We start from the raw sequence: 25,134 nt of genomic DNA on the forward strand, positions 1-25,134 counted from the left end.
ATCGAAAAAGGGCTTGAAAGCAGTGCTTGCACATGAATGGTTTTGCAGCTGTGTGTTTGGCTATGGCAGCTAGACGGTGGATTTGAAAGCGCAAAAGACTGAGAAGAGAAGGAGGGGACAGGACAGAGCGCTTTCCCTCCTTCTCTCCTCAGTCTTTTGCGCTTTCAAATCCACCGTCTAGATGTTCAACCAACTAGCCCCCCAATTAATTCTGATGACTATGGCAGGTCAGATAGAAATTTTGAGAAAAGGCTTGGGAGCAAAGCTTGGACTTAAGTGGCTTTTCACCAGTGAGTGTTTGATTAAGGCTTCTCAGGTGTGCCTTCTGAGCCAAGGTTTGGGGTGCAAAGCTTGCACTTAAATGGCTTTTCTCCCGTGTGTTTTGTTATGCCTTCTCAGATCAGAATACCGAGCAAAGGCTTTTGGGCAAAGCTTGCACTTAAATGGCTTTTCACCAGTGTGTGTTTGGTTATGCCTTCTCAGCTCTGAATTCCAAAGAAAGGCTTTTGCACAAAGCTTGCACTGAAATGGCATTTCAGCAGTGTGTGTTCGTTTATGAATTCTCAGATCTGAACTCTGAGCAAAGGCTTGGGGGCAAAGATGGCATCTAAATTGCTTTTTATCAGTGTGTGTATGGCTATGGTTTCTCAGAGCTGAGCACAGAGCAAAGGCTTGTGGGCAAAGTTTGCACTCAAATGGCTTTTTGCCAGTGTGTACTTTGTTATGCCTTCTCAAATCTGAATTCCGAAAAAAGGCTTGTGGGCAAAACTTGCACCTAAATGGCTTTTTACCAGTGTGTGTTCGGGTATGTATTCTCAGATGTGAATTCCAAGCAAAGGCTTTTGGGCAAAGCCTGCACTTAAATGGCTTCTCACCAGTGTGTGTTGAGTTATGCCCTCTCAGAGATGAATTCAGAGCAAATGATTTTGGGCAAAGATTGCACTTATATGGCTTTTCACCAGTGTGAGTTCGGGTATGTGCTTTCAGAACTGAATTCCAAGCAAAGGCTTTTGGGCAAAGCTTGCACTTAAATGGCTTTTCACCAGTGTGTGTCCGGGTATGTATTCTCAGATGTGAATTCTGGGCAAAAGCTCGGGAGCAAAGCTTGCACTTAAATGGCTTTTCACCAGTGTGTGTTTGGGTGTGTATCGTCAAAGCTGAATTACAAGCAAAGCCTTGGGGGCACTGCTTGCACTTAAATGGCTCTTCACCAGTGTGTATTTGATTATGGACTTCCAGATCTGCATTTTGGGCAAAGGCTTGGGGGCAAAGCTTGCACTTAAATGGCTTCTCACCAGTGTGCATTTGGTTATGCCTTCTGAGATCTGAATACCGAGCAAAGGCTTCAGGACACAGTTTGCACTTGAAGAGTGCACTTGAAGAGAAGAGAAGAGAAGAGAGAAGAAGAGAAGAGGAGGGAGGATGCTGGCTCTTGAATTGTTCATCGCCATGGGCGACCAGGTGGCTCACGATTCCACGCTGATCTCTGGTGACATAGATGCAGGAACAGCATCTGAATGAGATGACCATGTCGACTTTCAATGGGCTGCTGGCTTTCCCCAACGGTGCAGCTCCATCACCTACAATAAAAAATCTCATGTGTATTTGCACACACAAGAAATGTCCAACCAAGATAGCTCCCTAGTTTAGAAAACGGTAGTCACTAATGCAGTCTTGCTGAAGCTATGCAGTATATGTTGCTGCCCTTTTGAATTAAGTTCCCGGAAGCACTCAAACACAATGGACACCATTAATTAAGGGGAGTCCCTAGTCTTTAAAAAAAATCCAAGGTAAAATTGATTTTTAAACGTTTGTATATCTGTATCTAAATCCCAGTTTACATATACCCTAATTTCTGCACACAGAATGAACATAATTATTTAGATATGTTTATCAAAAGTTTGATAACCATGGTGCTTAGCTCATCTTGAAAAGTACTCACTGTTTTCTTAGAATTATTCTTTTTTCCTGAGATGTATATTTTTTTACTCTATTTTTGGATCTAGAACCTGAATCTGAATACATTTGGGGGCTGGATGCCTCATTAATCAGAGAGTGAAACAAGAACAAGATTTCAGAAGACTGTTATTTAAGGTTTTATAATTGGCAATAACTTAACAAGTTCCTTCTAGTTATCATTGAAAGAATTTCAGTGTGATATGCAATTGTGTCTTGCTAACATGGACGCCTCACTATGCAGACAAAATGGAGGAGACTGATCTCTCCCCATGCCATTCCGTCTCATTAATGTAGAAACTCGTGGTCCGGACTACGGACAGCTAGTTTTGAAAACAAACTGGGTAAATACATGCTAAGAGTTTCACTACTGTCTGCTGTTGGTTGCCCTTCCTTTGAAAAGAGAGACCTGGGCACTGAACAATAGTGTAATTTTGGGGGGCTTTCCAGCCAAATAGGTCACTTGCCCTTCTGCCCTGTGTTTCAAATCCGGGACAAAAGCTCACCAGACAAAAGCTCACCGGACAAAAGCTCACCAGACAAAAGCTCACCCATTTTTTTACAGACCCAAACAAAAGCTCACCAGGAGAAAATTTCATGTTGATCAGAACACGAGCGCAGAAAACTCAAGCGCATGTGTGAGACACTAAAATGCAACGATAATTTAAATCTGATATGCGCTTAGTTTGTTGATTAGAGTAGAAACAAATTTATTTACCGACTGGGTAGAAGCGAATGCAATCCACTACTAGCTCCAGCAGTCTTGGTAGATCTTGGTGTACCGGGAACACATCGCAAATATTTTTCAGACGATTCTGCAGGAGCAGAGTGGTTTTTTGCATTCGCTTCACTGGGGGCTCACCTCTCCGGATTTGTGTCCATGCCGTGGCAACGAGTGCCTCATTTTGCTGTAGGTATTTAACCAGCCTCCAGACGCTTGGATGGGCGTGGCCGACAAGCTTCGGAAACCTGATATTCCATCCTTCACAGTCGCAGTTGTTGTTCGTCCGGTCTATCTTGAAGGGCGGCGTCGTACATAATCCACCATTCAGGGGGGAACTCCGGTCGTTATCGGCACAGTCAGGCAAGGGCCATAATCCACTCTGGGTGTCTCCGCAAAAAAAGCAGAAGCAGGGGCCGTTGACATACGTGTAATCAAAGTAGTCCAGCAGGTCGCCGACGTCACCCGTAGACTTTTCCCTGATGCAGGTTAGTCCTTCGGGTACAAGCTGTTTGTTGTCAAAGGACCACCAGCATAACCAAAATCCCACACAGCTTTCTAAATTGGTCAACTGTCTCGTACTTGTCCAAAAGGCCCAACTTCTGTTCCTTCAAAATATTCTTGAAAATTCACAACTCAATGGTTTGTATATTACAGTTTTGCTTCAGTTTCCCTTTCACATCCCCCTCAGATAATCCCTTATTTTCAAATACACTTACAACACACAATGACGGAAAGAATTTAATTTTCCTAGCCATTCACTTCAAATATTACCCTGAACCCCAAGAAAACCCATGCATTAATAATGAAGAGACATTGTGCCTAACCTTCATGTGTACATTTAGCGTGACATAAGCACAATGAAAAAGCGAGGTCACCCTAGGCTGACTTCGCTTCTTCAGTCACTTTTGGGGTTCAAAAACTTTGGTTCACGAAGCTTGTTGGGAGTGGCACAAGGGTGCTCCAGCATACCCTGAGTGAAGAAAGCTTGATCTTATCAGCTCCACTCAGTTTCAGTTACCTAAATTTTGGTCCCACATCATTGCCTCTCTGCCTGTCATGGCTTATCTGTCAACACCTTTGCAGGAGATGGGGTACCAGTTCTAAAAATGGTGGAATGTCCATCACGCCCACACTTTATCCCAGCCCGTATTTTGCCTAGGTAAAAAAATAAAATGTGTGAGCTGTCCGGGTCTGTGAAAAAATGGGTGAGCTTTTGTCCAGCGAGCGTTTGTCCGGTTACCATGTGTCACAAACACAGATGACTAACGTCATGTGTACACCATACACCTTCATCACAGGGCGTTCCCGAATGCTATCCGGTCGCAAAAAATGCCTCATAAATAACCCAATGAATGCAATGCAGTGAAACTTACCAGAAAGGAGTCTTTAGGCAGTGCATTTTGTCATACTCAAATTTGGGTTTCCAAGAAAAATGCCAGAAAAGAAATACTTCAAATTTACTACGCACGGGAAAAAAACGGAAGCAAACTGTCTGGTTGACGTTGCTGTTTGCATATGGTGCGACACACTTCTCGAATAAAACCGATCAACAATACCGATGTTGCCATGTTGGCCATGTTGCAGAGCAGACGACGCAGCATCGTCTAGACAGCCGAGGCTCTTGTAGCGGCCACATTACACCCATTGCCGAAGCACCTCTGCCAGCCTCCGCCGTGTTGCATACCCCCTCCCTTTTTCGCTTGTATTGAGAATACGCTCAAGTTTTTAAGGTGTCCGTCCAAACAAACACGTGAAATCTATGCGCCGGAAGTTCTGCTTTTTATGTGAACCGAAGCAGCTAAGAGAAGTACGAGTCTGCTTGAACTGTGCTGTAGCACAAGAGCACGAAACACACCATTAGCGCGCACTGCCCAATCTCAGCAAAAAGAATAAATGAAAAACAAACAGTAAATACTGTTTGTTTTTCAACAATGCTGGAGCAAGAAAAAAGAGAAGACAATGAAAAGGAATACAAAAAATGAGGAAGGGGCCAGGTAGATGGTAACATAATCTCTCATCACGCGACTGCCCCATACCGGCGCGCAAAAAAGACGTCTCGGCAAAATGTGTTTCGTATTCGAAATTGCACCGACTCTGTGCGCTGCACACCCTTACGGGGCAATTCCTGTGGAAGTCAATCGGAGATGCTATGAGATAATGAGTGCTATCGTGAACAGTACGAGCTAGAGTTCCTGGAGCGTGTGGCCTTTGAAACATGCCGCACAACCTAGAGGCAGATAAAACTGAGGAGTGAAGGGGGGCTGCGAGAATGTGCACTTTCTCCGGTGTGCACACCTTCGCAGCTTCGCCTCTCCACTATACTGTTTTATCAGCCTCCAGATAGTGCAGAATATATCAAAGGCCACATGCTCCAGCATTCATGCCCATATTGTTCACGATAGTAAAACATAGTGAGAAGTGTAATTAAGAAAAAGACGTAAATACTCTCAATTAAAAATATGTCCAAGAAACCAGATTACTACCAAAGTATTTCACACAGTACCTTGAAAAGAGTATTTGAGATGGGCACAAGCCTGAGTGAAATGAATTAACCATACTGATACTGATACTTGCTGATACTAACCATACTTTCTGATATTTGCACCATGACCTCAAACTTGCTACACCCTCGGTAAAATGACTAGCATAAACTCCTCTTATAAGTTCTAAGTTAGAATATGCCTTATCTACATGGTCTCCATAGTAGTCGTACCTCACAAATCATGTAGAATCCATTCAAAACAAAGCCTTTAATTTTATTTATAACTACTCAGCATATATCAGCATACCAGGATTATGCCAATCGGCTAACCTTTATTCACTTTCCCTTCACAGCCGAGTGCAACGCCCGCATCTCCATCATCGAATTTTCTATCACAATACCCACCTCAGAGAATCATTAATATCACCTCCCCACCATATTTCCCTTCGTTTAGATCATCAGCTATGTAAATTAGGTTCAATTCGATCATCAACTGTTTCTCACCACACTTCCATGCTACGTTTGGCTATCGAGCATTAAAACTCACTTTCTCACATCGTTTCTATAAATGATGCTACTAAATTTCTTGAATCCATTAATGTCTTACTATCTAACTTAGCTAACTAGCTTACAGTGTTACATTCATGTTTACTGCACTTTTTGTTTTATTGTCACTCACTTGTATAATGCTCCACGGGCCCTCAAGGAAACAAAATGATGATCATGAATGATGATAGCAGGAATGCTAGGAGTTTGAAGTATTGATATTGATATTCTTTATTTAAACGAGGCATGTTTAGCCTGCAATACATGGTATTCCAAGGTAAACATAAACAAGTAATGGTGGAACTTCCTGTGGTCGAGATAACTTCCGGCCGACAAGCTTCCTGTGGATGTTTCAATGAGCAAGGATGAGCAGCGCGTCTTTCAAGTATTTCTCGGCCGAAAATCAGAAAGGTATGTCGAAAACCAGACATAAGATAAATGAATGTGTGTTTTTGAACCATACGGCACCAAGAAAAAGCAATGAATCTGGTTTTATTTGGCCTCTGTGGCGAAAGTTGTGTAGCCCTACCTGACGTCCCAGTGGAAACTTGTGTACACGAGAGATATTCAACGAAGCTAGACGCCCACAAACCAACCGGGACATGTAACTGTTTCATGCTTTTCGTGCATGGGACAGCGAGTACGAGCAAAAGATTGCTTCGTTATCTGCGCGTCGTTGCCGTGAGTGTTCGAGCTGACCAAAGCTAAACTACACTATGCTTGTCAGATTTAGATGAAGGAGGGTGGGAACGATTCTGCCAATCATGCTTGATTGTGCCCCAGAAAAAGCAAGCGGTGCGTTTTCAACCATGTGTAGAGATATTGTGGCTGTGACAAAGCCGCCACAGTATGTACAATCCTGCCGCTCGTCCTCCACAAAACGAAAAACAAGCAGCGTGTTGGCGATAACGAGTGGAGATATTGTGATTGAGACAACATCGGCCTACCTCGGCGACCCCGTGAATGATGTTCACGTGGATACAGTTGCAGTCGCGGACATCAAAAGGCCATTTTAGATTCTAGAACCCAGGTGATAAGGAAAGAAAAATAGTTCCACATCCGACTTGTTACGACCACGCAAACTCCTGGGAACATGTCTTGTCCTGGACATGTCAAACAGTTCTGTTTGGGCACACACACAGAACCATTGTGTTTGACGGCGTGGGCGAGTAATAAAATTGAAAGAAGGGTACCAGTGGTTTTATGCCATGTTTCACGTCTTGCTTTAATTGTGTCACAAACAGACACTTTATTGCATGCCGAAAAGGAAAATCTGGCTCTTGGACATCGAAAGTGACGTTTCTGAAATTGATGTGGAACCGAACCTCTCAGGTTCGGTTCCACATGAAAAGATCTGAAATCCTCCGCTGACACACTCTCTCAAAATTTTTTTTTTTTTTGTCTTCTTTAGTGTGTCAGTGGGCTTTTGCTGGAATTCGTTCAGGGCTCACATAAACCGCCTGTTTACAAGCTCGCATGCACACGAAAATTAACATCAGTAAAGATTTTGTGCCAAGATTAAAATAGAAATGATGGACACTATTATTATAATTATTAAATATTTTATGCAGTACCCAGTCATGCGCATCAGTGGTCTGTGTCATGAAAACCTGATTCCAGGGGCGAATAATATTAATATTTCAATCAATACTTTATCTGCATACAAAATCAAGTGTGATTTGTTCGACAAGTTTTTCGGCTGTAAGGAAGAGTCAGATGTGTGCATCTTTGATTTCGAAATTAAGCGATCCTAATGCCATCCTAGTGCCAAGTTCTAAATCAACACGCACGTAACAGGTACTGTCCGCGCTCAAAGGCTGCGGAGTTGCGGCTAGTTTGCACCTTTTATTTCGCAGAGATCTGCCGTGGCAAAGTTGCCCAATCAATTTAAAAAAATTACAGCACTTCAAGGAGCCAGTGGATACAGAAAACATAAGGAAAGACTGATTTAATTGAGGAACCAACGAAACATAGCAGTGATGCTACTTTATAAAAGCATGCCAACAACACCCGAACCAGAAGCGTTCTCGGCTCCCTGTCATGGCGGCCGGAAGTGGACCGAATACCATGTATCTAGGTTGTGCTGAGGTAAACAAAAACAAATCATGGCGGAACTTCCGAAGGAATATGTTACTTTCAGTAGGCTGTTGTTTGTGCTTGTTTTTTAGGACACAAGTGAGTATGAAGTACTTTAAAAGTCTCACCATCAAGTGCTAATGGCTGTACCCATAAAATCTTATGGAAGCGACTTTTGACCTTTTGTAGCAGGTGCTGTAGCAGGCAAAATATTGTTTTGGAGCACCCACTGACGCTTTTGGAGCAGATGCCAACATGTGTTAGCCCATCACTTAAGAATAAAAAAGTGATTGCATCTCTAAATGAGTTCCTTTGCGACCGTGATCAAGGATTCCAGGGTAAAAGGAATGCAGTCTTAAATAAGACCATAGTAAGAGTAGGTTTAATTTACAATGGGCATTAAAAAATGGTTGAAAAGTGAATTGTAGCGCAACACTCCATTGGGATAGAACCTCTTTCACCTTGCCGTTTTAGTCAATAGTTTGTTTACCCTGTAAATATAATTTGTGAAATGCCAGCAAGAACCAGCATACCCGATAACACGTCTAAAAATAAAAATGTGTCCCACAAGTTTAACGACATGCGACGTTTCATCGAAAGGCTCCTTTTGTTTGTTTTATCGACGTTTCGTCATACACAACCCTACTATTTTAGTGACAAACGTTTTGCGTCTCACCTGGATTACAGGCGGGAGGGGGGCATGGTTTGGGCCTTAGTGAATCGCGTGCTAGTTTTTGGTGGCTTAGTGAATAAATGCGTTGTCGACAAAACGTCGCAGGGGCGTGTGCCCACAAAACATACAACGTCGACGAACCGCGCGTCCATGAAAAGTTGTCCACGGAACGTATTTTCACAAAACACGTTTCAAAGAAACGCTAGGGATCCTAAGAAAGATCTGATTTTCACTGAAGATCGCTTCAGTTAGTGCGTTCCATCTTGTCAAAAATGCTATCTATAGAACTATCTATAGAAAAAATAAAGAATGCAGGGCATCGATTGTCCCAAGAAAGCAGGAAAAGAGCGGAAAACTTTCTGCGGGCAAAAGTAACTTCAAAGGTACAAGTTACCAAAAAGTAGAAGAAACCTCCCCCTCTCCGCAAAGAATAGTGTGGTCATGATCCCAAAAACAAAAGAATTGCCACGACAGCGAGCGCGACCCTGTGGTGCCACAGTTTGTGAAGTTTTGGAATCAACAGCGCACGCACGTAGGCGGCCCGTAAACTGCCCGAGTGTTTTTTTTCTTTATGCTTAGAGTCCTAGCCAAAAAGTCTGGTAGTTCATATTCTTCCTAGCGTCGTAGCCAGACGAATATGAACTACTCTTACTTTTTAATTGCTCGACGGAACTAATATGTCATAACTTAGTGTTGCTCTTTTTTAACTTCTGTTTCAAAAGTACATGTCTGCATAAAATAGATGTTACAAAGCAAAAAAGAAAAAAAAAAAAAATATATATATATATATATATATACAGTCGACTCTCATTAATTCAAACTTGCAGATAATTTAAACTAACATGCAGGTCCCATCCTATGCGTCTCTATGGGAGGAAACTCCTGGTAATTCAAACTTTGCTTTATTCAAACAAATTTTCGGTCCCCCACGAGTTTGAAGTAACGAGGTTCTACTGTATATATATATATATATATATTGTGACGAAGAAGACGGCGACACTGGGGCAGTGGCGTGCCTGACCATCACGTGCCACGCTCCGCGCGTACGGCCCGGCTGCCATAAAATCCTTTCTATCTCATTGAGTGGACATGTCATTATCATTCGCTGCCGGCCGCACATCTTCGTAACATTTGGTGGAGGTGCGGGGTACATCATCTTTCGTTCATCGTCATCATCGCTCCGGACCTTGGTTGCAGCAGTCCTGCGCCGCAGCCGATCGACCTCCAGACCATAGCCCCACCGCACAGCCCCCCGCCCCGCGAACTGCCTGAAATGACGAAGTTACTGTGAGAGGGGTTCAACGAATGTGAGTTACAAGTATTTTTAGAAAGAGTGCCGTGAACAAGATGAAGTATGGACGAAATTGAGATACAGACGCAAGTTTATGGTCCCCTGTCCTGTCCACAGCCCCGTCTGTGTTGATAGCGGTCAAATGAATTCCCCAGCCCGGATCGTGACGTTGTGGGGCTGTGGCTGGCACAGAGATCGGCAATGCTGTGGAGAGAGGCTGCAGGCTCAACAACATCTTCATTCTACGCGGCCGGCAGCAGTCATACGTGTCTTTGGCCTTGTCTTCTGTGTGTGTATGTGTGTGTTTTCAGTTTACTCTCGTGTTTCCTTCATTCATCGGCCGGGTCGTCCTCTCTAAAGGAGGGGGTAATGTGACAAAGAAGACGGCGACACTGGGGCAGTTCCGTGCCTGACCATCACGTGCCACGCTCCGCGCGCACGGCCCGGCTTCCATAAAATCCTTTCTATCTCATTGAGTGGACGTGTCATTATCATTCGCTGCCGGCCGCACATCTTCGTAACAATATATATATATACCGGGTGTTTTTGCGAAGACTTTCAAAAATCCTAAAAATTAGGGCAATTGAAAAAAGAAGAAACTCTCTTCGGGAACAAACTACCAGCCACGGCGGACGTCAGGAATTGCCAAAAACCTACTAATTAGCCAGATAATTAATTAAAACGTGCTAATAAACTTTTTAATTAGTGGAAATAGACATATGATTTCAATTAGAAAGTTGCTGAGCGTTATCGAAAACCACTAAATCAGTCATTTTCAGAAAGACTTTAAGCGCTTGAGAAGAGTAGTAGCACACTAAAATTACCACTCGTGGAGCAGGTACAAGGCTGGGGCTAGATAAAAGGCGCAAAAATCGCGCGGGCGCCTTACCGCAACCGCTAGCCTTGTACCTGCTCCACAAGTGGTAACTTTAGTGCGCTACTACTCGTCTCACGCGCTCAAAGTCTTTCTGAAAACGACTGATTTAGTGGTTTTCGATAACGCTCAGCAACTTTCTAATTGGAACCATATGTCTGTTCCCCTAATTAAAAAGTTAATTACCAAGTTTTAATTAATTATCTGGCTAATTAGTAGGTTTTTGGCAATTCCTGACGTCCACCGTGGCTGGTAGTTTGTTCCCAAAGAGAGTTTCTTCTTTTTTCAATCGCCCTAATTTTTAGGATTTTTGAAAGTCTTCGCAAAAACACCCGGTATATACACCAACTCATGCTTACAAACAAACCGGAGCGCCCCTAGCGGACGTCACCGGCGCCGCATACGTGCGATGGGGGTGTGGGCAAGAAGCTTGTCGTCGCCCATAAACAAACCTTTGAAATGCGATGTTGTCGGCGTCGGTGTGAGTCCCCCTGCTCTTTTTCGCGTTCGGATTGTTGATTCTACGTCTTCCTGGTGATGCCTGACTACTTGAGCGACGTCAGCGAAATTACCGAGGCTCGTTACACCGCGAAACTTCGCGTGAATAATGTGACACGTGGCGATTCATTCCGCGTGGACGCCGCAGTATGTACGCTAACACCTGATTCGCATGATGAGATTTCGCTCGCAATTTTCAGTCGCGACGCCGCTCGGGCAGCAAAAGCGTGAACCGTAGCTGAGATGGTCGACGTCGATACTGAAAGTCGCAAGCAGAATCGGACCAAGCAATTAGGCATAACAAATCAGTGATGGCCACTGGTAACAATGATCAACGTCTCCTTGTATCTACTGTTTACATCGAGCCTGCCTACCAACTTTCAAACTTAACTGTTTTGAGGCATGCACTTACTTCTTATAGCAAGTACCGGGCCAACATTTGGTCTACGGGCCGGCGTCGTCTAAGGGAGCAGACGACAAGCAGAAACGTTCGAAAGAGCAGACGACAGTTCGAACGATCAGGCGGCCGTTCGAACTTGAAGACGCACTGAATGTAGTCCGCAGGTGGTCCGCACAACTTGATGGTTTTCTGGTGTTCATGTTGGAACAAAACAAATAAATCGGATGACCGCAAGTATCTGTGAATTCAACCCGAAGTGCTTCCCGCCCAAGCAATTGTTGTCCGACGGCGTCTGCTTTTCCCTTTTCACGGCACATATAGCTCTCGGACAAACCGAGCACGTGAAACTGACCTTCATACCTTTCTTGACTCTTTTAGTACGGCCCCAGTCCCGGCGTTTTGACGAGAAGGCAGGTTTTTGTCAGGTTCCTTTCAAAATAACGCAGGAATACACGTCTGGCATGGGGACTTTTGCCCACAGCCCCAGACCGGAAGTGCGACCGACGCGCCACCACCGCGCCGTGACGTCACAGAGTTGAGTTGGTGTATATATATATATATATCCTTTTTGTGTGCTTCTTCTGGGCAGAGTGTCGCGGACCCCTAAGACGATCACCTAACTGAGATCATTTTTCATTCGACGCGGATGCAGTGTATCGGGAAGGCTGATCGCTTTTAATATAAATACGATGAAACTGATAATGATAAAATGACATCCCCTTTGAATGGTGACCCAAAAATTTCTTCGTATTTATTATTTTTTTTTTTTTTTTCATTCACGCTTGATGTTATGATATACAACGAACGACTGGATTGTGAGTCGGATGTGGTTCCACATTTCGCAGATGCGGTTCGGATACAAAGTGTGCGGATGCGGATCAGATACGGATACAATAATGCAAAAAGTTTGCGAATGCGGTTCAGATGCGGATGCAAAGTCCGCAGATGCAGATCGGATGCGGACAATCAAACTGTTATTTGCGCAGGGCTCTAATGATATTGTTTGACATTTTTTCTAGTATACGCCTGTACGCTGACGATTGCAAACTCTGTCGAGCAGTAGGTGCTTTGAATGATCACTTTGCAGGCCGACCTCGACAGCATAGCTAACCGGTGTAGCACTTGGGGAATGGATTTGAACGTTACAGTAGTGGAACTGACAAATGGTGATTTGGAGCAGCTCTTGTACCAGGGAACAATGGGTTTTGAAGCAGATTCCCACTTTTGGAGCAGACAATTTTGAGCTTTCATATCAAAACCTTTTATACAATCTCTTTAAAAGTTAGCCTGTGGATAAAACTTCAGCTGTTGGAGTGCTGAGAGACTATTTAAGGTATCATATCTACAAGGGACCTAGCCACTACAAATATTTATTTATTTATTGAACCATCATACGCCGGTAATTTTCCAGATGTCTCGATTAACCTATTAGAAGTACCAACGGCGTCTTCGGTTTGCGTTTGACGTAAAAATTATGTTTTGGGCTACTTTGTATGGTTTGTACCATGGTGAGGTAATTGTCGCGAGTTCAACATCAAACAAACAATATAATGTTGATGTGTTTCACGCTGCCATCGCTCGTATTCAACCTGCTACTCTTCTTAGAGCAGCTAAGCGGAGCACATAACAACTCTAACTGATCCACGTTCCCGATGTGAGCACCATTCGCACAAAAACCGATAAGCCTTTGTTAGGCATGTGAAAATAATGGATTTTGGGTTCGAAGCGAATTAAAAGTGAATACTGTAAAATCCTAAAACAGCCACCCTAAAATCAGAAGGAAATCGGTTGAAAATAAAGAGTGGGCTAACTTTTGGTGTGCAATCAAGAAATGTTGAAAAATGCTACTTTTAGATCATGTGTCTCAGTCAAACTTCTTATTGTGGCAATGGGCGATGAAGCAAAGGTACTTCCCAATCAGCAATGTTTGCTTAAATCCCGCCATAGCTATCTAGACCATTTATGCCAAGGTTATCATTGATCCAAACACTGCAATTACTAGGAGTGGGCTATATGTCTAAGTTTAAACGAAAATAGCGAATAAAGCCCAAAATAGGAGTGGTTACTTTTCAGAGGTGGGACGCATCTCTCGGGATTTTACGGTAGTGGTTTTGGCCGAATATTTTTGAATCTAATAATGAATTGATGCTGCGCCCTTCTCCATGCCTTTCACTACTGTTACACGATGCTTAAACAATAATTCAGCTCAATTCACAAAGGTTTTTTCCAAGCTTCAAATTGCCCACTTATTAGCTCTGTTATATTTAATCTAGCTATATTTATGGACTGTGGCCTCAGACAGTTCAATGCCTACATTAGGATGGCAAGTAAATGACAGATTTGACTTAAATTGAACCTATAAGGGAGCCCCGCCATACCTAATTGATGGGATTTATATATCTTCTTGCTGTATGAAAATATTTTCTTCAAATTTGAATTAAAACAAAACAAGCAGAAGAAATGAAAACAGGTTTTTAAAACATTGCTGCCTAACATACACCCTTGCATAAAAGTCACAGTTAAATTTTGAAGGTTTTCCTGCAATATAAATATCATCAATCACGTTTTTTTTTTTTTTTTATATACAAGGCACGCGTATGCGTTACACCAATATGAAGGTGTATTTTTCGCCTAAATATGCGGGTGCGCTGCGGCGAAGCAAGTTACAAAATCGCGGTGTCAGCTCCACGGGTATTGCTTCTCTGCAGTGCATCGGTGCTTGAGGAGAGGCGTACTGAAGGGGGCTAACCCGCCACGACTAACACTTCGAAAAGTGTGAATATTGAAGTTTATTTTTTGAGGCGAATATCAAATAGCATATAATTTGAAACTAGTATTTGATAATTCAAATATTCTTGCAGCCCTACTCTTTGCTCATAGATTTAGGCATCCGAAAAAAAACAATTGTACAGTTCTTAGTGAGTGCGTTAGTAAGGATGTAGGTTTAGAAAGAGTTATATACGTAAAGACAGGGGATGGGACAACACATCTTTCAGGGGACGGGACAACACATCTCTGAAAGATGTGTTGTCCCGTCCCCTGTCTTTACGTATATAACTCTTTCTAAACCTACAACTATTGTACTTTCCTCATTTTCAGTGGCATCGCAAAAAATGCCACGTGTCAGACACTTTCAGTTTCCTTTTTGAGAACAGCTCCCTTTTGGAGCAGACAAGGCGCAAATGGTGCACAAAAACAACCTTTGGAGCAGCATGTAGCACGGTTTTCGTACTGGCACAGTTTGGTGCAAATCGTGCAGCAGTTACATCACTGACGTTACCAAATGGCACTTTGTTTGTGTAACTAAAAAGCAAAACTCTAGCACCAACATGTACCATAATTTTTACATTCCCATCAATATGTCACTACAAGTAAAATATTTAGGTGTCTACTTTTCTCACAATTTGTCCTGGCACTTTCACATAGAGTATAAGACTGCTAAAGCTAATTGGATGCTAGACTTCATCGAACGTACTTTCAGAAATTGTCCTCAGGAAATCAAAAATAGAATCTCACAAATATTTGGCCTATTTTAAAGTATGCTTCAGAAGTTTGGGACCCTCACCAGCAGTCTCTGACAAAAAAATATAGAACTAATACAAAACAGAGCCGCCAGATTTGTCCTTAAAGGGATGCTGAACCGAAATCTGGACTTTCCAAAACACGTGGCAAAAGCATGCAACGGGATGCTACAAACACCAAAACATCACTCATACAGCGATATCTCGAACGGATGACGTTATTTTTTAAAAAAAGAGGCGCATTTGGCAGGAATGTTGACGTCATGTTTTTCCGAGAAGGAGAGGGAACGGCCTCGCGTCTTCTCCGCCTCGCGGCCTTGAGGGAGCGAAAAGAAGAGAGGAGGAAACTAGGTATCTTCACAGCACGCGCCTCGTCGGCCTGGTTCAATCTCGACTTCTTTTTCCAAAAATACAGCCGTCCATTTGAGATATCGCATTACTAGTAGTGTTGTAGGGATTGTAGCGTCCCGCCTATATCTCCAGCATTGTTGTTTTTTTTAATTCAAATTTCGGTCCATCCCTTTAATGTATTTTAGTGTGGTATAAGTGTAACTGCCTTGAAACGCAAGCTCAAGTGGCAGCCTCTACAGAATCGTTGCCAATGCTTCCACCTCACTCCTCCACAGCATATATTACGATCAGTGTTGAATCAACAAAAAAAAAGATATTGACTTCAACCTCACTTCAGTTCTCAGCGACTGGATCACAGCAAAAAAGTTGGGCCTTTTAGAAGCAAAACAAACATTTACAAATACTCATTTTTCCCTCGCACCATCCTCAACTGGAATCAGCCACTTGAAGAGATAGTCTCAACAAATGTAAACTCTCAATGCTTTCATGCATATTCAAATTCTTCATACTTATTCTTTCTATGTACAAACTCCCATTTTGTCCTTATATGTTTACGAGCATGTATAGCTTTATGCTGGTTTGGGTCCTTGTTTATGTTTTTGTTTCTATTTGCACATTATTTACTGCAGGTAAGGCACCTTTTTGAGTTATGATTGTCGAAGCCATTAAGTGTCTTTTGGCATCAAGTTCATTTTGTATTTGCCCCTCCCCCACTCTAATGCCCTCACGGGCGCTGCGGGGTTTTTCAAATAAATAACATAATAAAATAAGGCGCATGCGGCACTTTACTTCAATATAAAGCAAATCCGCCCTTTTCCTTGGACCTACTGGAAGACATTGGAAGCCGATTGTGACTGGGTTCGAAAATTTCTTGGGCGGAAAATAAGGGTGCCATTAGGCTTGATCTCTGCACGTTGCTAGATTTGTTTACAGGTTTTCCACCATGTCGGCTTTCTGTCTATTCCCTGCCTCACTTAAACCGTCCAGTACAGTCAAAGCTTCAGGGGAGAGAGCGAATGCCAACTTGTTCAACGGGAGGGAAAAGAGGACTGGGAGAAAAGAGCTGGGATTCTCTTATTCCCTCCTCTTGAACAGGTCGGCATACACTCTCTCCCCTGTAGCTTTGGCTGTACTGCACGGTGTGAGTGAGACCGTATAGTTTTTGTGGCTCCGCTACTTTTCGGTGGCAACTGAGGACGGCCAAGGACCTCCCGTTCCCATTTCGACCGATGACTAAGATAAGAAGCCAACATGGTTTGCGAAACTATCGCAAGAAAAAATGTGTCGACACCTGCCCTGCACCAGAGGACGGACTCGCTGTGACAGGTGTACCGAGAATGGGCTTTTAATGAAGAAGGTTCGTCCACAGCGTCAGGGGAAACACCTCGGATGGCTCCGTGATATGCCCCGTTTCGGGTGTCTGCCTTCCGATGATCAAGGCGCCGTACACGGTAATGGCAGGGTTCGCAAGAAGCACCAGGAGCCTCACGGGCACCATTCCTAGCCTGTCACTTCCTACCTTTGGTGGATGCGTGACTTTTTTGCGTCGCTCTTAGCGATCGACATTGCCATTGTTCCGTGTCGGCGAACAGTCGGCACAAAGGCTGGGTGATGTTTGTACGGCTGTGGTTTTTCTGTCTAATAAGCCGGCAATGTAACAATCGCGCAACTTTCTAGCGTGCTTTTCTGAGTTGCGACTGAAGCAACTGACCTGTGACGAAATGAGCTCCGCACACTCTAAACGACTTTATTTTTGCAGGCTCAATATTTTGCAAATTTCGAGAATATTTCACAGGCAGAAAACTTTACAACTAAGAGTGGTTAACTGTGTATTCTCTACTATATAGTGTGACATACCCGTCTTGGGTTAATCCCCGAAATGGGGCGCTCGGGCCCAACCCAAGATCCGGCCAGGTGCGCGCGCGCGGGTGTGTGGGTGTGTGTGCGTCATTCAAGAGGAAGCAACGGGCAGGGACTCATCGCGGCATGCTTCGGAGTAGGCACCCCTCCCCCCCCCCTTTTTCCTGCGCTTGAAATGGACGACCCTGTGGGAACAAAAAGGGAAGAGAGGGGACCAAGAGGCCAGACGGGCCAGGGGCTGGGCGCACGGCAGGGTGCGAGGAGAAGAGGGGACGGGACGGCCTGGTGGCAGCGAGAAGAGGAGACATTGAGGGACAAGAGCAAGGAAAGACTGACTTCCATCGTCGGGGGAAACTCGACGCGCCTTCTCCGGGACGAAGACATCACCAAGTACCTGCCAAGCGCCTCAGCGGACGACCAGCACCAAACTGTGAGTCGTCCAGGGGACTTAATCACAGACTCTTCTTACAACTTTAAGCGCCGTTTTATTGTTTAGTATAATGTGAGTGTTTTGATGTGCCTACTCCGAAGCATGCCGCGATGAGTCCCTGCCCGTTGCTTCCTCTTGAATGACGCACACACACCCACACACCCACACACTTGCGCGCGCGCACCTGGCCGGATCTTGGGTTGGGCCCGAGCGCCCCATTTCGGGGATTAACCCAAGACGGGTACGTCACAATAGTAATATATTTGAGGTAATATTTAAGCCGAGAAATTCACGAACATTAGGATCTCCTAAAATTTAATTGTTTGCAGTAGTCAGGTATGCTCATATGCCTCCCAAGCCTTCGTAGGAATAGAGTTAATATAATTAATCTAAAGAAAACGGTCCCATGCATTGGGGCCGCTTGGAAACGTCGGGGCATAGACATGGACATCGGCAGTCCCGACAGGCCACTATGACTGGCAATGCCTTAATATGTACAAAGAAGCATCAAAACATCACCTTTAAAAGGGCACTCAAATGGTTTTTGGGGAAGCTACTTTTTGGTGCGATGGCATTAAAAAAGTGTCAGTGAATGAGTATCTTCAGTTTTAGAAGGCAGAACCGCCTATTAATCATGCAGGAATAAAATATGTGTGGACTCTTTTCTGTTTCTGCGCCGACCAATGAAATTATTGTATGCTTGAAAATTTTGGCGGCCTTTGTAAAGTTTCGCTAAAGGAACAATTTTCAGTTCATTTAGATATGTTGTGCATGATAATTTCACAAGACGTAAAATAGTTCTAGCTTAGAATACGCCAGGGCCGTAACCGGGGGGAGGGGGGGGGGGGGGGGGGGGGGGTTAGGGGGTTCCGATCCGCCCCCGAAATTTTTTTATAGGTACGGCCCTGGTCGGTGCACTTGCAGCCAGCCGATTTTAATCTCCACCTCTGCGCACGCGCAGTGGCGCCGGTCGGCTACCGGGTACCAAACCGGGACCGGTTCTCCGGTTTGCTATAACTTTCCATTATATGCCACCGATGCACATGATTCATAGGCGAAAATAAGACAATAGACATTTTCAAAATGGCCGCCGTTGTCCCCGAAACCCCCCCCCCCCCCCCCCCCCCCCCCCCGAAATTTTTTTCTGGGTACGGCCCTGGAATACGCGACACTACAATTATCGTTTCACAAACAAGGGACTACGTTTTCTTCTTGCCTTCCTCCGCGGGGGGTGAATTTCCCGTTCCCTCAGGATGCGCGGAAGCGCACATATCATGAACTGCAAACATGGCGTCGGTGGTAATCGTCGACGTGGACAGCCTGGTGAAAGCTCATCGTTCCGCGTAAAAGCGCTAACCTTGACTGTGAAGTTTCATCGTCTGTCGCTATGATAACCCAGCAAGTACTAGAAGGGAACATCTGCCTACTCGTGCGGCGATGTCGTGGCGGCACTCACAGCAGAAACGCCTGTGCCGTTGTGTTTGTTTACTTCGACTACAGTGATGCTTTCTAAGCATTTGTGTCCTCAAACATGCGTATGCTCATGTTCAAGGTATTACTGGCACGTACCGTATAAAGGATGCGAATTTTCATGCGTTTTCATCACCGGAAAAAAAGTGATTAGTGTTAGCAATCCTGAACGCTCGCAACGTCTATCTGATCACGAAATCATATTTCTATGTTGCTATATCGCTGCTAAGATTACATTGTCTTTTATAATCGTAGAAAAGGCATGTGGCGATATTTGTACTATTGGCAAAGTCGTGTATTAGAGTCATGATCGTCTAAGACAGCGTACTGTATCTTTTTCTGTTTTTTTTTCATCCACTGTACCCTACTAGCTTACCATGAAAAACCATGAAAAAAAAATAAAGCTTTAGGCTATAGAAAACTGTCTGTCTATATTCTGTTACGGCATTGAGTGGCAGTGCGTCCCCTTTTCAGAGGCGACGCTGAAACAGCTGACGGCAGCATAGAAGCAGTCGCCTTGCTGACGACCCGATGCGCTTGTTGCAGTGGTTGCGGTAAGGCGCAGAGCGGTCATTCCAGTCGCAACGAACCCAGTCGCAACGGATGCAGTCGCAACGGACGCAGTCGTAGGTAACGCGCTTGTTGCAAAAGTCTGAACCAGCCTTCCCCGTCCTCCCGAAGTGAAAGTCAACGTGGCGACATTGTTTGACATCACGTACCAGAGGTTACGCTGGTATGCCAAACGTTGGTTTGGTTACGACTTGCCCCAACCGCAAATCGAGGAACGCCCGGAAAGGTCTGCGTTTCGTCGTCCTCGGAACCCGAATACGACTTCGAGGCACTGCTATTGTCCACATCGCACGTCGGAGTGGCGTCATAGGAAATCATCCCCAGGTTGGCTGTCCGCCAAAGAATGTCAACCTCTAACGGCGTCAAGTCCTCGAGCGTAGAGAACTCCGCCATGATTGAAGCTCGAATGAAGAAGAAGTTCGGCCGGTGCGGCTACCTCGGGATCGCTGCGCGACGGAACGTCGTTCAACGCCATTGGCCCAAGATCATTTTGATATGCGTGCAATGACTAATGAGTGTGGCTTCGTTTTCGGATGGATCCGAGGTTTGGCGGCCTTCAATTACATTTTTATTAAAGAAAAAATCACCAGATGACTGTATTTTTGGGTTTTTAAGAATACTTAGGGCGTCTAAATTCAGTTGTCATCATCAAAACACGAACTCAAAAACCACTTGAGTGCCCCTTTAAAGGTCGGTGCTTGGTTCTTTGCTAGCCTACTTTGCAGGAAAACACCGGAACTGAGCACTGCATAAAGCTAAGTCGATAAGTGCGCGAGCAACTTCAAGTCGTGATGGCAATACGAATATGTGCAAGCTTTCGTCTGTTTTCTTTCTACGCTCTTATTACTCTCTTTCTTTCTCAGGACCGCCGGTGTCAGCACCCAGAAATATACGTATTCTGCTACTTTTTTATTCCCCTTTATGTACAGCCTGACGAGTCAACGGCCTTCACTGCGCAAACTCACGCCGCTCTCCCATCAAAGTCAAATTTCTAAAGGAGAAATCCGAAAAAAACTCGTCCCCTCCCCTGGCTTGTGCCGATTCCGACATCCAAGTGCAACACAGCACATTGAAACATTGGCATCTTCCAAGCACACCGGAAACCGCACGGTGCCGCTCGCGTCAAACAAAAATGTAGCCTTCTTTTCCACCCACCCTAATCCGACCTGGCAACACGCACATTTTGTGGTCTCCAACGGCAAAGTCGGAAAAGGTTGGACTTCTAGGCAATTGTGCTGGATACGTGAAACGTTCCCGCATCACAAACGTTTAGCGATACACTGAGTTTCCCGATGCAAGACACCTACCTTCACGGCATTCTTCATTAGATCATTTTTACGCTGCACTGTGGACAGCTTCACAAACTTCTGTATCTGTGTACGCACCTAAAGACGCGACTGGTGAGGTCGCAGCGACCCCATCGAGCTACGGTGGCAGAGAGGCACTACCTCCATTGTAAAAACCGCAAGAAAGAGTGCATCGTTATTCTACCGCGGCCCTGGACCAGACTAGCGACCCAGAGCTCAAGCTGACTGCAGAGCATCCTCTCAAAGTCCGCGCCTGCAGGGCTACTGTGCCACGCGCTAAAACGAAACTCTTATGGAGCAGCGCGTGCAGTTGCGCGTGCTGCCTCCTTCCGTGATGATTTAAAGGCAACCGAATGCAGGGTGACAACATAAATCCCGCGTTTACCTTCGTGCCTCCCCACGCAGGGGTCTTGCGACTGCACTGCGGACTCGCCGGGAGCTCTTGCGTAGTTGAACACGGTGGGCACGAAGTCAGGACGGTCCTTGAAGTTCGATGGCCGCCCTAGAATTCAGCGCCACGTTATAATCGAGCAAAGCTCGCCAGAAGCTTACAAAATCGCACCTGTGATGAAGTGCGCGCTGCAGATCTGGCAGTCCTTGCTTGGCTCCCACAGCGAACCGTCCGGGTGCACTCCCCTCACTGCAGCCACCCAAGCGGCTCTCTTCTCGGGATACAAGAGTTTCGACGGAAATCTAAACACATCCCCGGTGACTTTGCGGTAATGGTGATTGGTACAACTACAAACGACACAAGAAGCTGACATTATCAGTTGTCACTGTCACAAACTTTCGTTGAACGTTGGTTACATGGCTGGTTCACTGGCTCGGCGGCTCGGCCAGCTCGGCGGCTCGGCCACGGCTTCGACCGCTTGGCTCGATGGATAGATGGGTAAAGCCACCAAATGGCCATCTTGCTCGTAGACAATTTGCGGTTCTGCTAGCGTTACAGAGGCTGGCGGCAGCGTGCTGGAGACATGTTTTCTACTCGAGCGTCGTCATTCGTCAAAAAATGTTTTTTAAACCCTGTGTAAGGGCTGAGACTTTCCGTTGGAAATAAGTGAAAAGTTTTACGAAAGCGCAGTGCAGTAGAAAAAAGCTAGAACATATATAAAGGTAGAAGAGTAGTAAGTTGGGTGAGTTGGTAAACGTTGAACACGGTTCAACGTTTACCAACGTTTAACCATGTTGAAGATATATAAGCATAAATGAACATGTTCAACATGTATATGTTGAACCATGTTCAACATATATAAAGGTTTTGACAGGTTAAGAAAGTAGTGGCAAATGCCCCTCAAAGGGAATCATATATCCCTCCGTCACCTCCGGATCCAATTGACCCCGTAAGTGATGACGTCACAACATGGCGTCTGGGTCCAAACAAACCGTTGGTAGGGACGTTGCTATGGACTAATGCATGGAGACTCCACACGAGGCTAGATTTTCGCTTATAAGTAAGTAAATAATTTTTTGTAAGCAACCTTACTTCTTGATATCTAATTATGAAGATGTTCTTGCCATTTCAGCGTCGTATTGCAACGATCGAAGCCATTTCTGAAGTATTCTACTCCGCTTTGCTTTGGTAGCAGACGACACGATAGATTTGCTGGCCTCTGTTGCAGCGGGCGTCTTCATTGAATTGCGTCGGTAAACGAAAAACACAAGCAAGTGCATCGCCATGGCCGCAAAAACCTCCGCAATGTGCGGTTTTTTTTTTTTTTTTTTTTTTTTTTTTCTGTAAGAACCCAGCTTAGTTCAGAGGGGCGAAAATTCCGTAAAATCAAACCACGTCATGCAGATCAGTTACGACGCCGACCTGAAGTGCATTACCGGCGTAGTGCAGGCCAGCATGAGAAACAAATCGTACGCCGTCGAGGTAAGTCGTTTGTTATTATTATTATTGAGATTGTCAGGTTATTAAAATGTTGCATGGTCTATCGCAATTTCGCTTTTTTTTTGTATACATTAAATTTAGTGGATTTGCTCTTTCGGTGAAGATCTCCATCAAACCCGCGATGAGAGTACAATCAGTAATAAACTCACCTTATGTTTTTTATCCAATTCTTTCGCGTTTCGGGGTTGTGCGGAAATCTGAAGAAACTGCACGAATCTTTCTCCATGCGATGGTTACGGATGGTTACGACCAGGTACGAAGCACCCTCCCACAGCGCGAGTCCGCAAACAAAATTTTGAATCTCTACCGATCACCTGAAGTGCTTTCCTCACGGGTGCATTGCGATCTTTTAGCAGACGATCATCTAGATCGACGCCCGGACTTTCGATAAACCATATTTTGCATCGTACCCCACTAAGAATTCTTATAAGTGTCTGAAACTCATATTTCAAGCAAACGCAATATCAGAATATCGTCTTTATTCACCCGATTCAGACGCCGGTGCCGGCTTGGCGGGCGGGCGTGTGGCAGACGGCATTTTTCTTGCATTCGTCGTCTGCTGCAGGCATCTTGAGGACCGGAAGTTGCAGTCGTAAATATTTCAGAAACAAGCGATTACCGGCACACTTCTGTCGAAACATATATAACATTCAAGCTTTCTATATCTGTGATTTTTAGAAGTTTAAATCATACTTCCGATTTTTGAACGGTCGGGTTTTCGTAGCGAAACCTAGCCACGTGTGTTTGTCTATAACAACGACCCTAGCAACGGCTTGTTTGGACCCATGACGTCATACTTACGGAGTCAATAACGTCCCATCGTTTTCGTGACGTCGCGGCCAACGCGCGAGGAGGGTCTTGCCTTTCTGTGCATATTTGCTTTATCTTTCGACTTGACTTAGCATTGTGGAAGCCACGAGAGGGAGATTAGAGATTTCCCCCTTCGATGGAAACAAATACGACTTTCGGGGATTAGCCTCCCCCTCCGATGGATACAAAGGCTGTGTTCCAAAATTTACTCGATCCGACTCCGGAGTAAAAGTTTCATACCGTGGCGTTCCAAAACTTACTCGAGCTTACTCGATGACGTCAGAACTCGCGTTCCAGAAGCGGGTTGTTTACTCCGGAGTAATTACTCGCGCTACCCTCCTCGATCGGGGGGTAAAGTCGGATCAAATCGAGTAAATACGTCACGTGATCTGTTCGTCGTCTGCTTTCTGCGCCGATAGCCGTCAAGGCTCGCTTGCTCCGCTGGTTTTGGTGGCGGACGTTCGAAATGACAAAGAATTAGCTGCAGCATGTGTGGTTATTGCGATTTGCTGTTGTCAACGCAGGAATTGACTGCATTACATCCAGACCGTCCACCTTCCCCGGGAACGTGTACTTGTTATTATCTGAGTGCGAGCGTAAGCAGGAGCTTCTCCGCATCCTCGTCCTCGGCGTTGGGGGAATGCCGTAATCTCACGTTCAAGGCCGAAAATGTTTGAACTCGGTATATGATAATGTAATATTTTTGTTTCCTCTAGAGTCTGTGTAATGAGAGGATAACGTTTGTAAAGCAGTGAAGGCTTCGAAAATTTCACTGTAATCACATTCGCGCCAAAGCGAACGTGAGTTTCATATCATTCTGGAGAAAGCACCCCCGCGCTGTACCGCTACACCTTGTGGAATATATTTCTGCAAAACATAATCGGTGCAAATTACAATGCGTGGAATATATGCGTTTAGGGCACCGTGACTAGAATTGCAGCGATCGCGCTGATTAATAAAAACACATTTTTTAATGTCTAGCTGTAAGGAGTAAGTAATTTTGATCTGAATATACAGCTCAAAACGAAGGTGAGTAAAAGGAGCTGGTGGATCCACCTCAAAATACACCGCGTCGTCATTAACATTACCGTTCTTCGGGTGCTTTCTCCATGATCAAAAGGATCGTCTGCTATTTTCTGCCATCGCTGCTGTGTTTTCTTTTTGCCGTCGCCCAAGACGAAGCCAATCCGCGTAGTATCCAGGTGATTATCCTGGCCGTTCCAAAATCGAGTCGCGGATCGTTTACTCGCGATGTCACGTGGTATTACCCGCTGACGTAGGAGGCAGGTTACTCGGGTAAGATTTGGAACATAGCCAAAGGCTGCTTTCAGGGGCTCGGTTCCTCCTCCAATGAAAACAAAGGTCGCTTTCTTAAAAAGTGGGGGTCGAAGACAAGTTGGCACC

The 25,134-nt window shown here is 44.9% G+C and overlaps 1 protein-coding gene across 1 annotated transcript; it reads right to left on the reverse strand.

Annotated features, from left to right (window-relative positions):
• Positions 1-221: 221 nt before the first annotated feature.
• Positions 222-21,860, reverse strand: LOC120837159 (zinc finger protein 2 homolog). The gene is made up of 3 exons (XM_042294682.1): positions 21,592-21,860; positions 21,415-21,531; positions 222-1,580 (listed from the first exon to the last, which is right to left on the reverse strand). Exons 1-3 carry the CDS (start codon positions 21,791-21,793, stop codon positions 358-360), a joined length of 1,542 nt encoding a protein of 513 aa, XP_042150616.1. The 5' UTR covers positions 21,794-21,860; the 3' UTR covers positions 222-357.
• Between the last annotated feature and the right edge of the window lie 3,274 nt (positions 21,861-25,134).

Source organism: Ixodes scapularis, unplaced genomic scaffold (genome assembly GCF_016920785.2).
Source record: "Ixodes scapularis isolate PalLabHiFi unplaced genomic scaffold, ASM1692078v2 PGA_scaffold6__148_contigs__length_123643588, whole genome shotgun sequence".
Lineage (NCBI taxonomy): Eukaryota > Metazoa > Arthropoda > Arachnida > Ixodida > Ixodidae > Ixodes > Ixodes scapularis.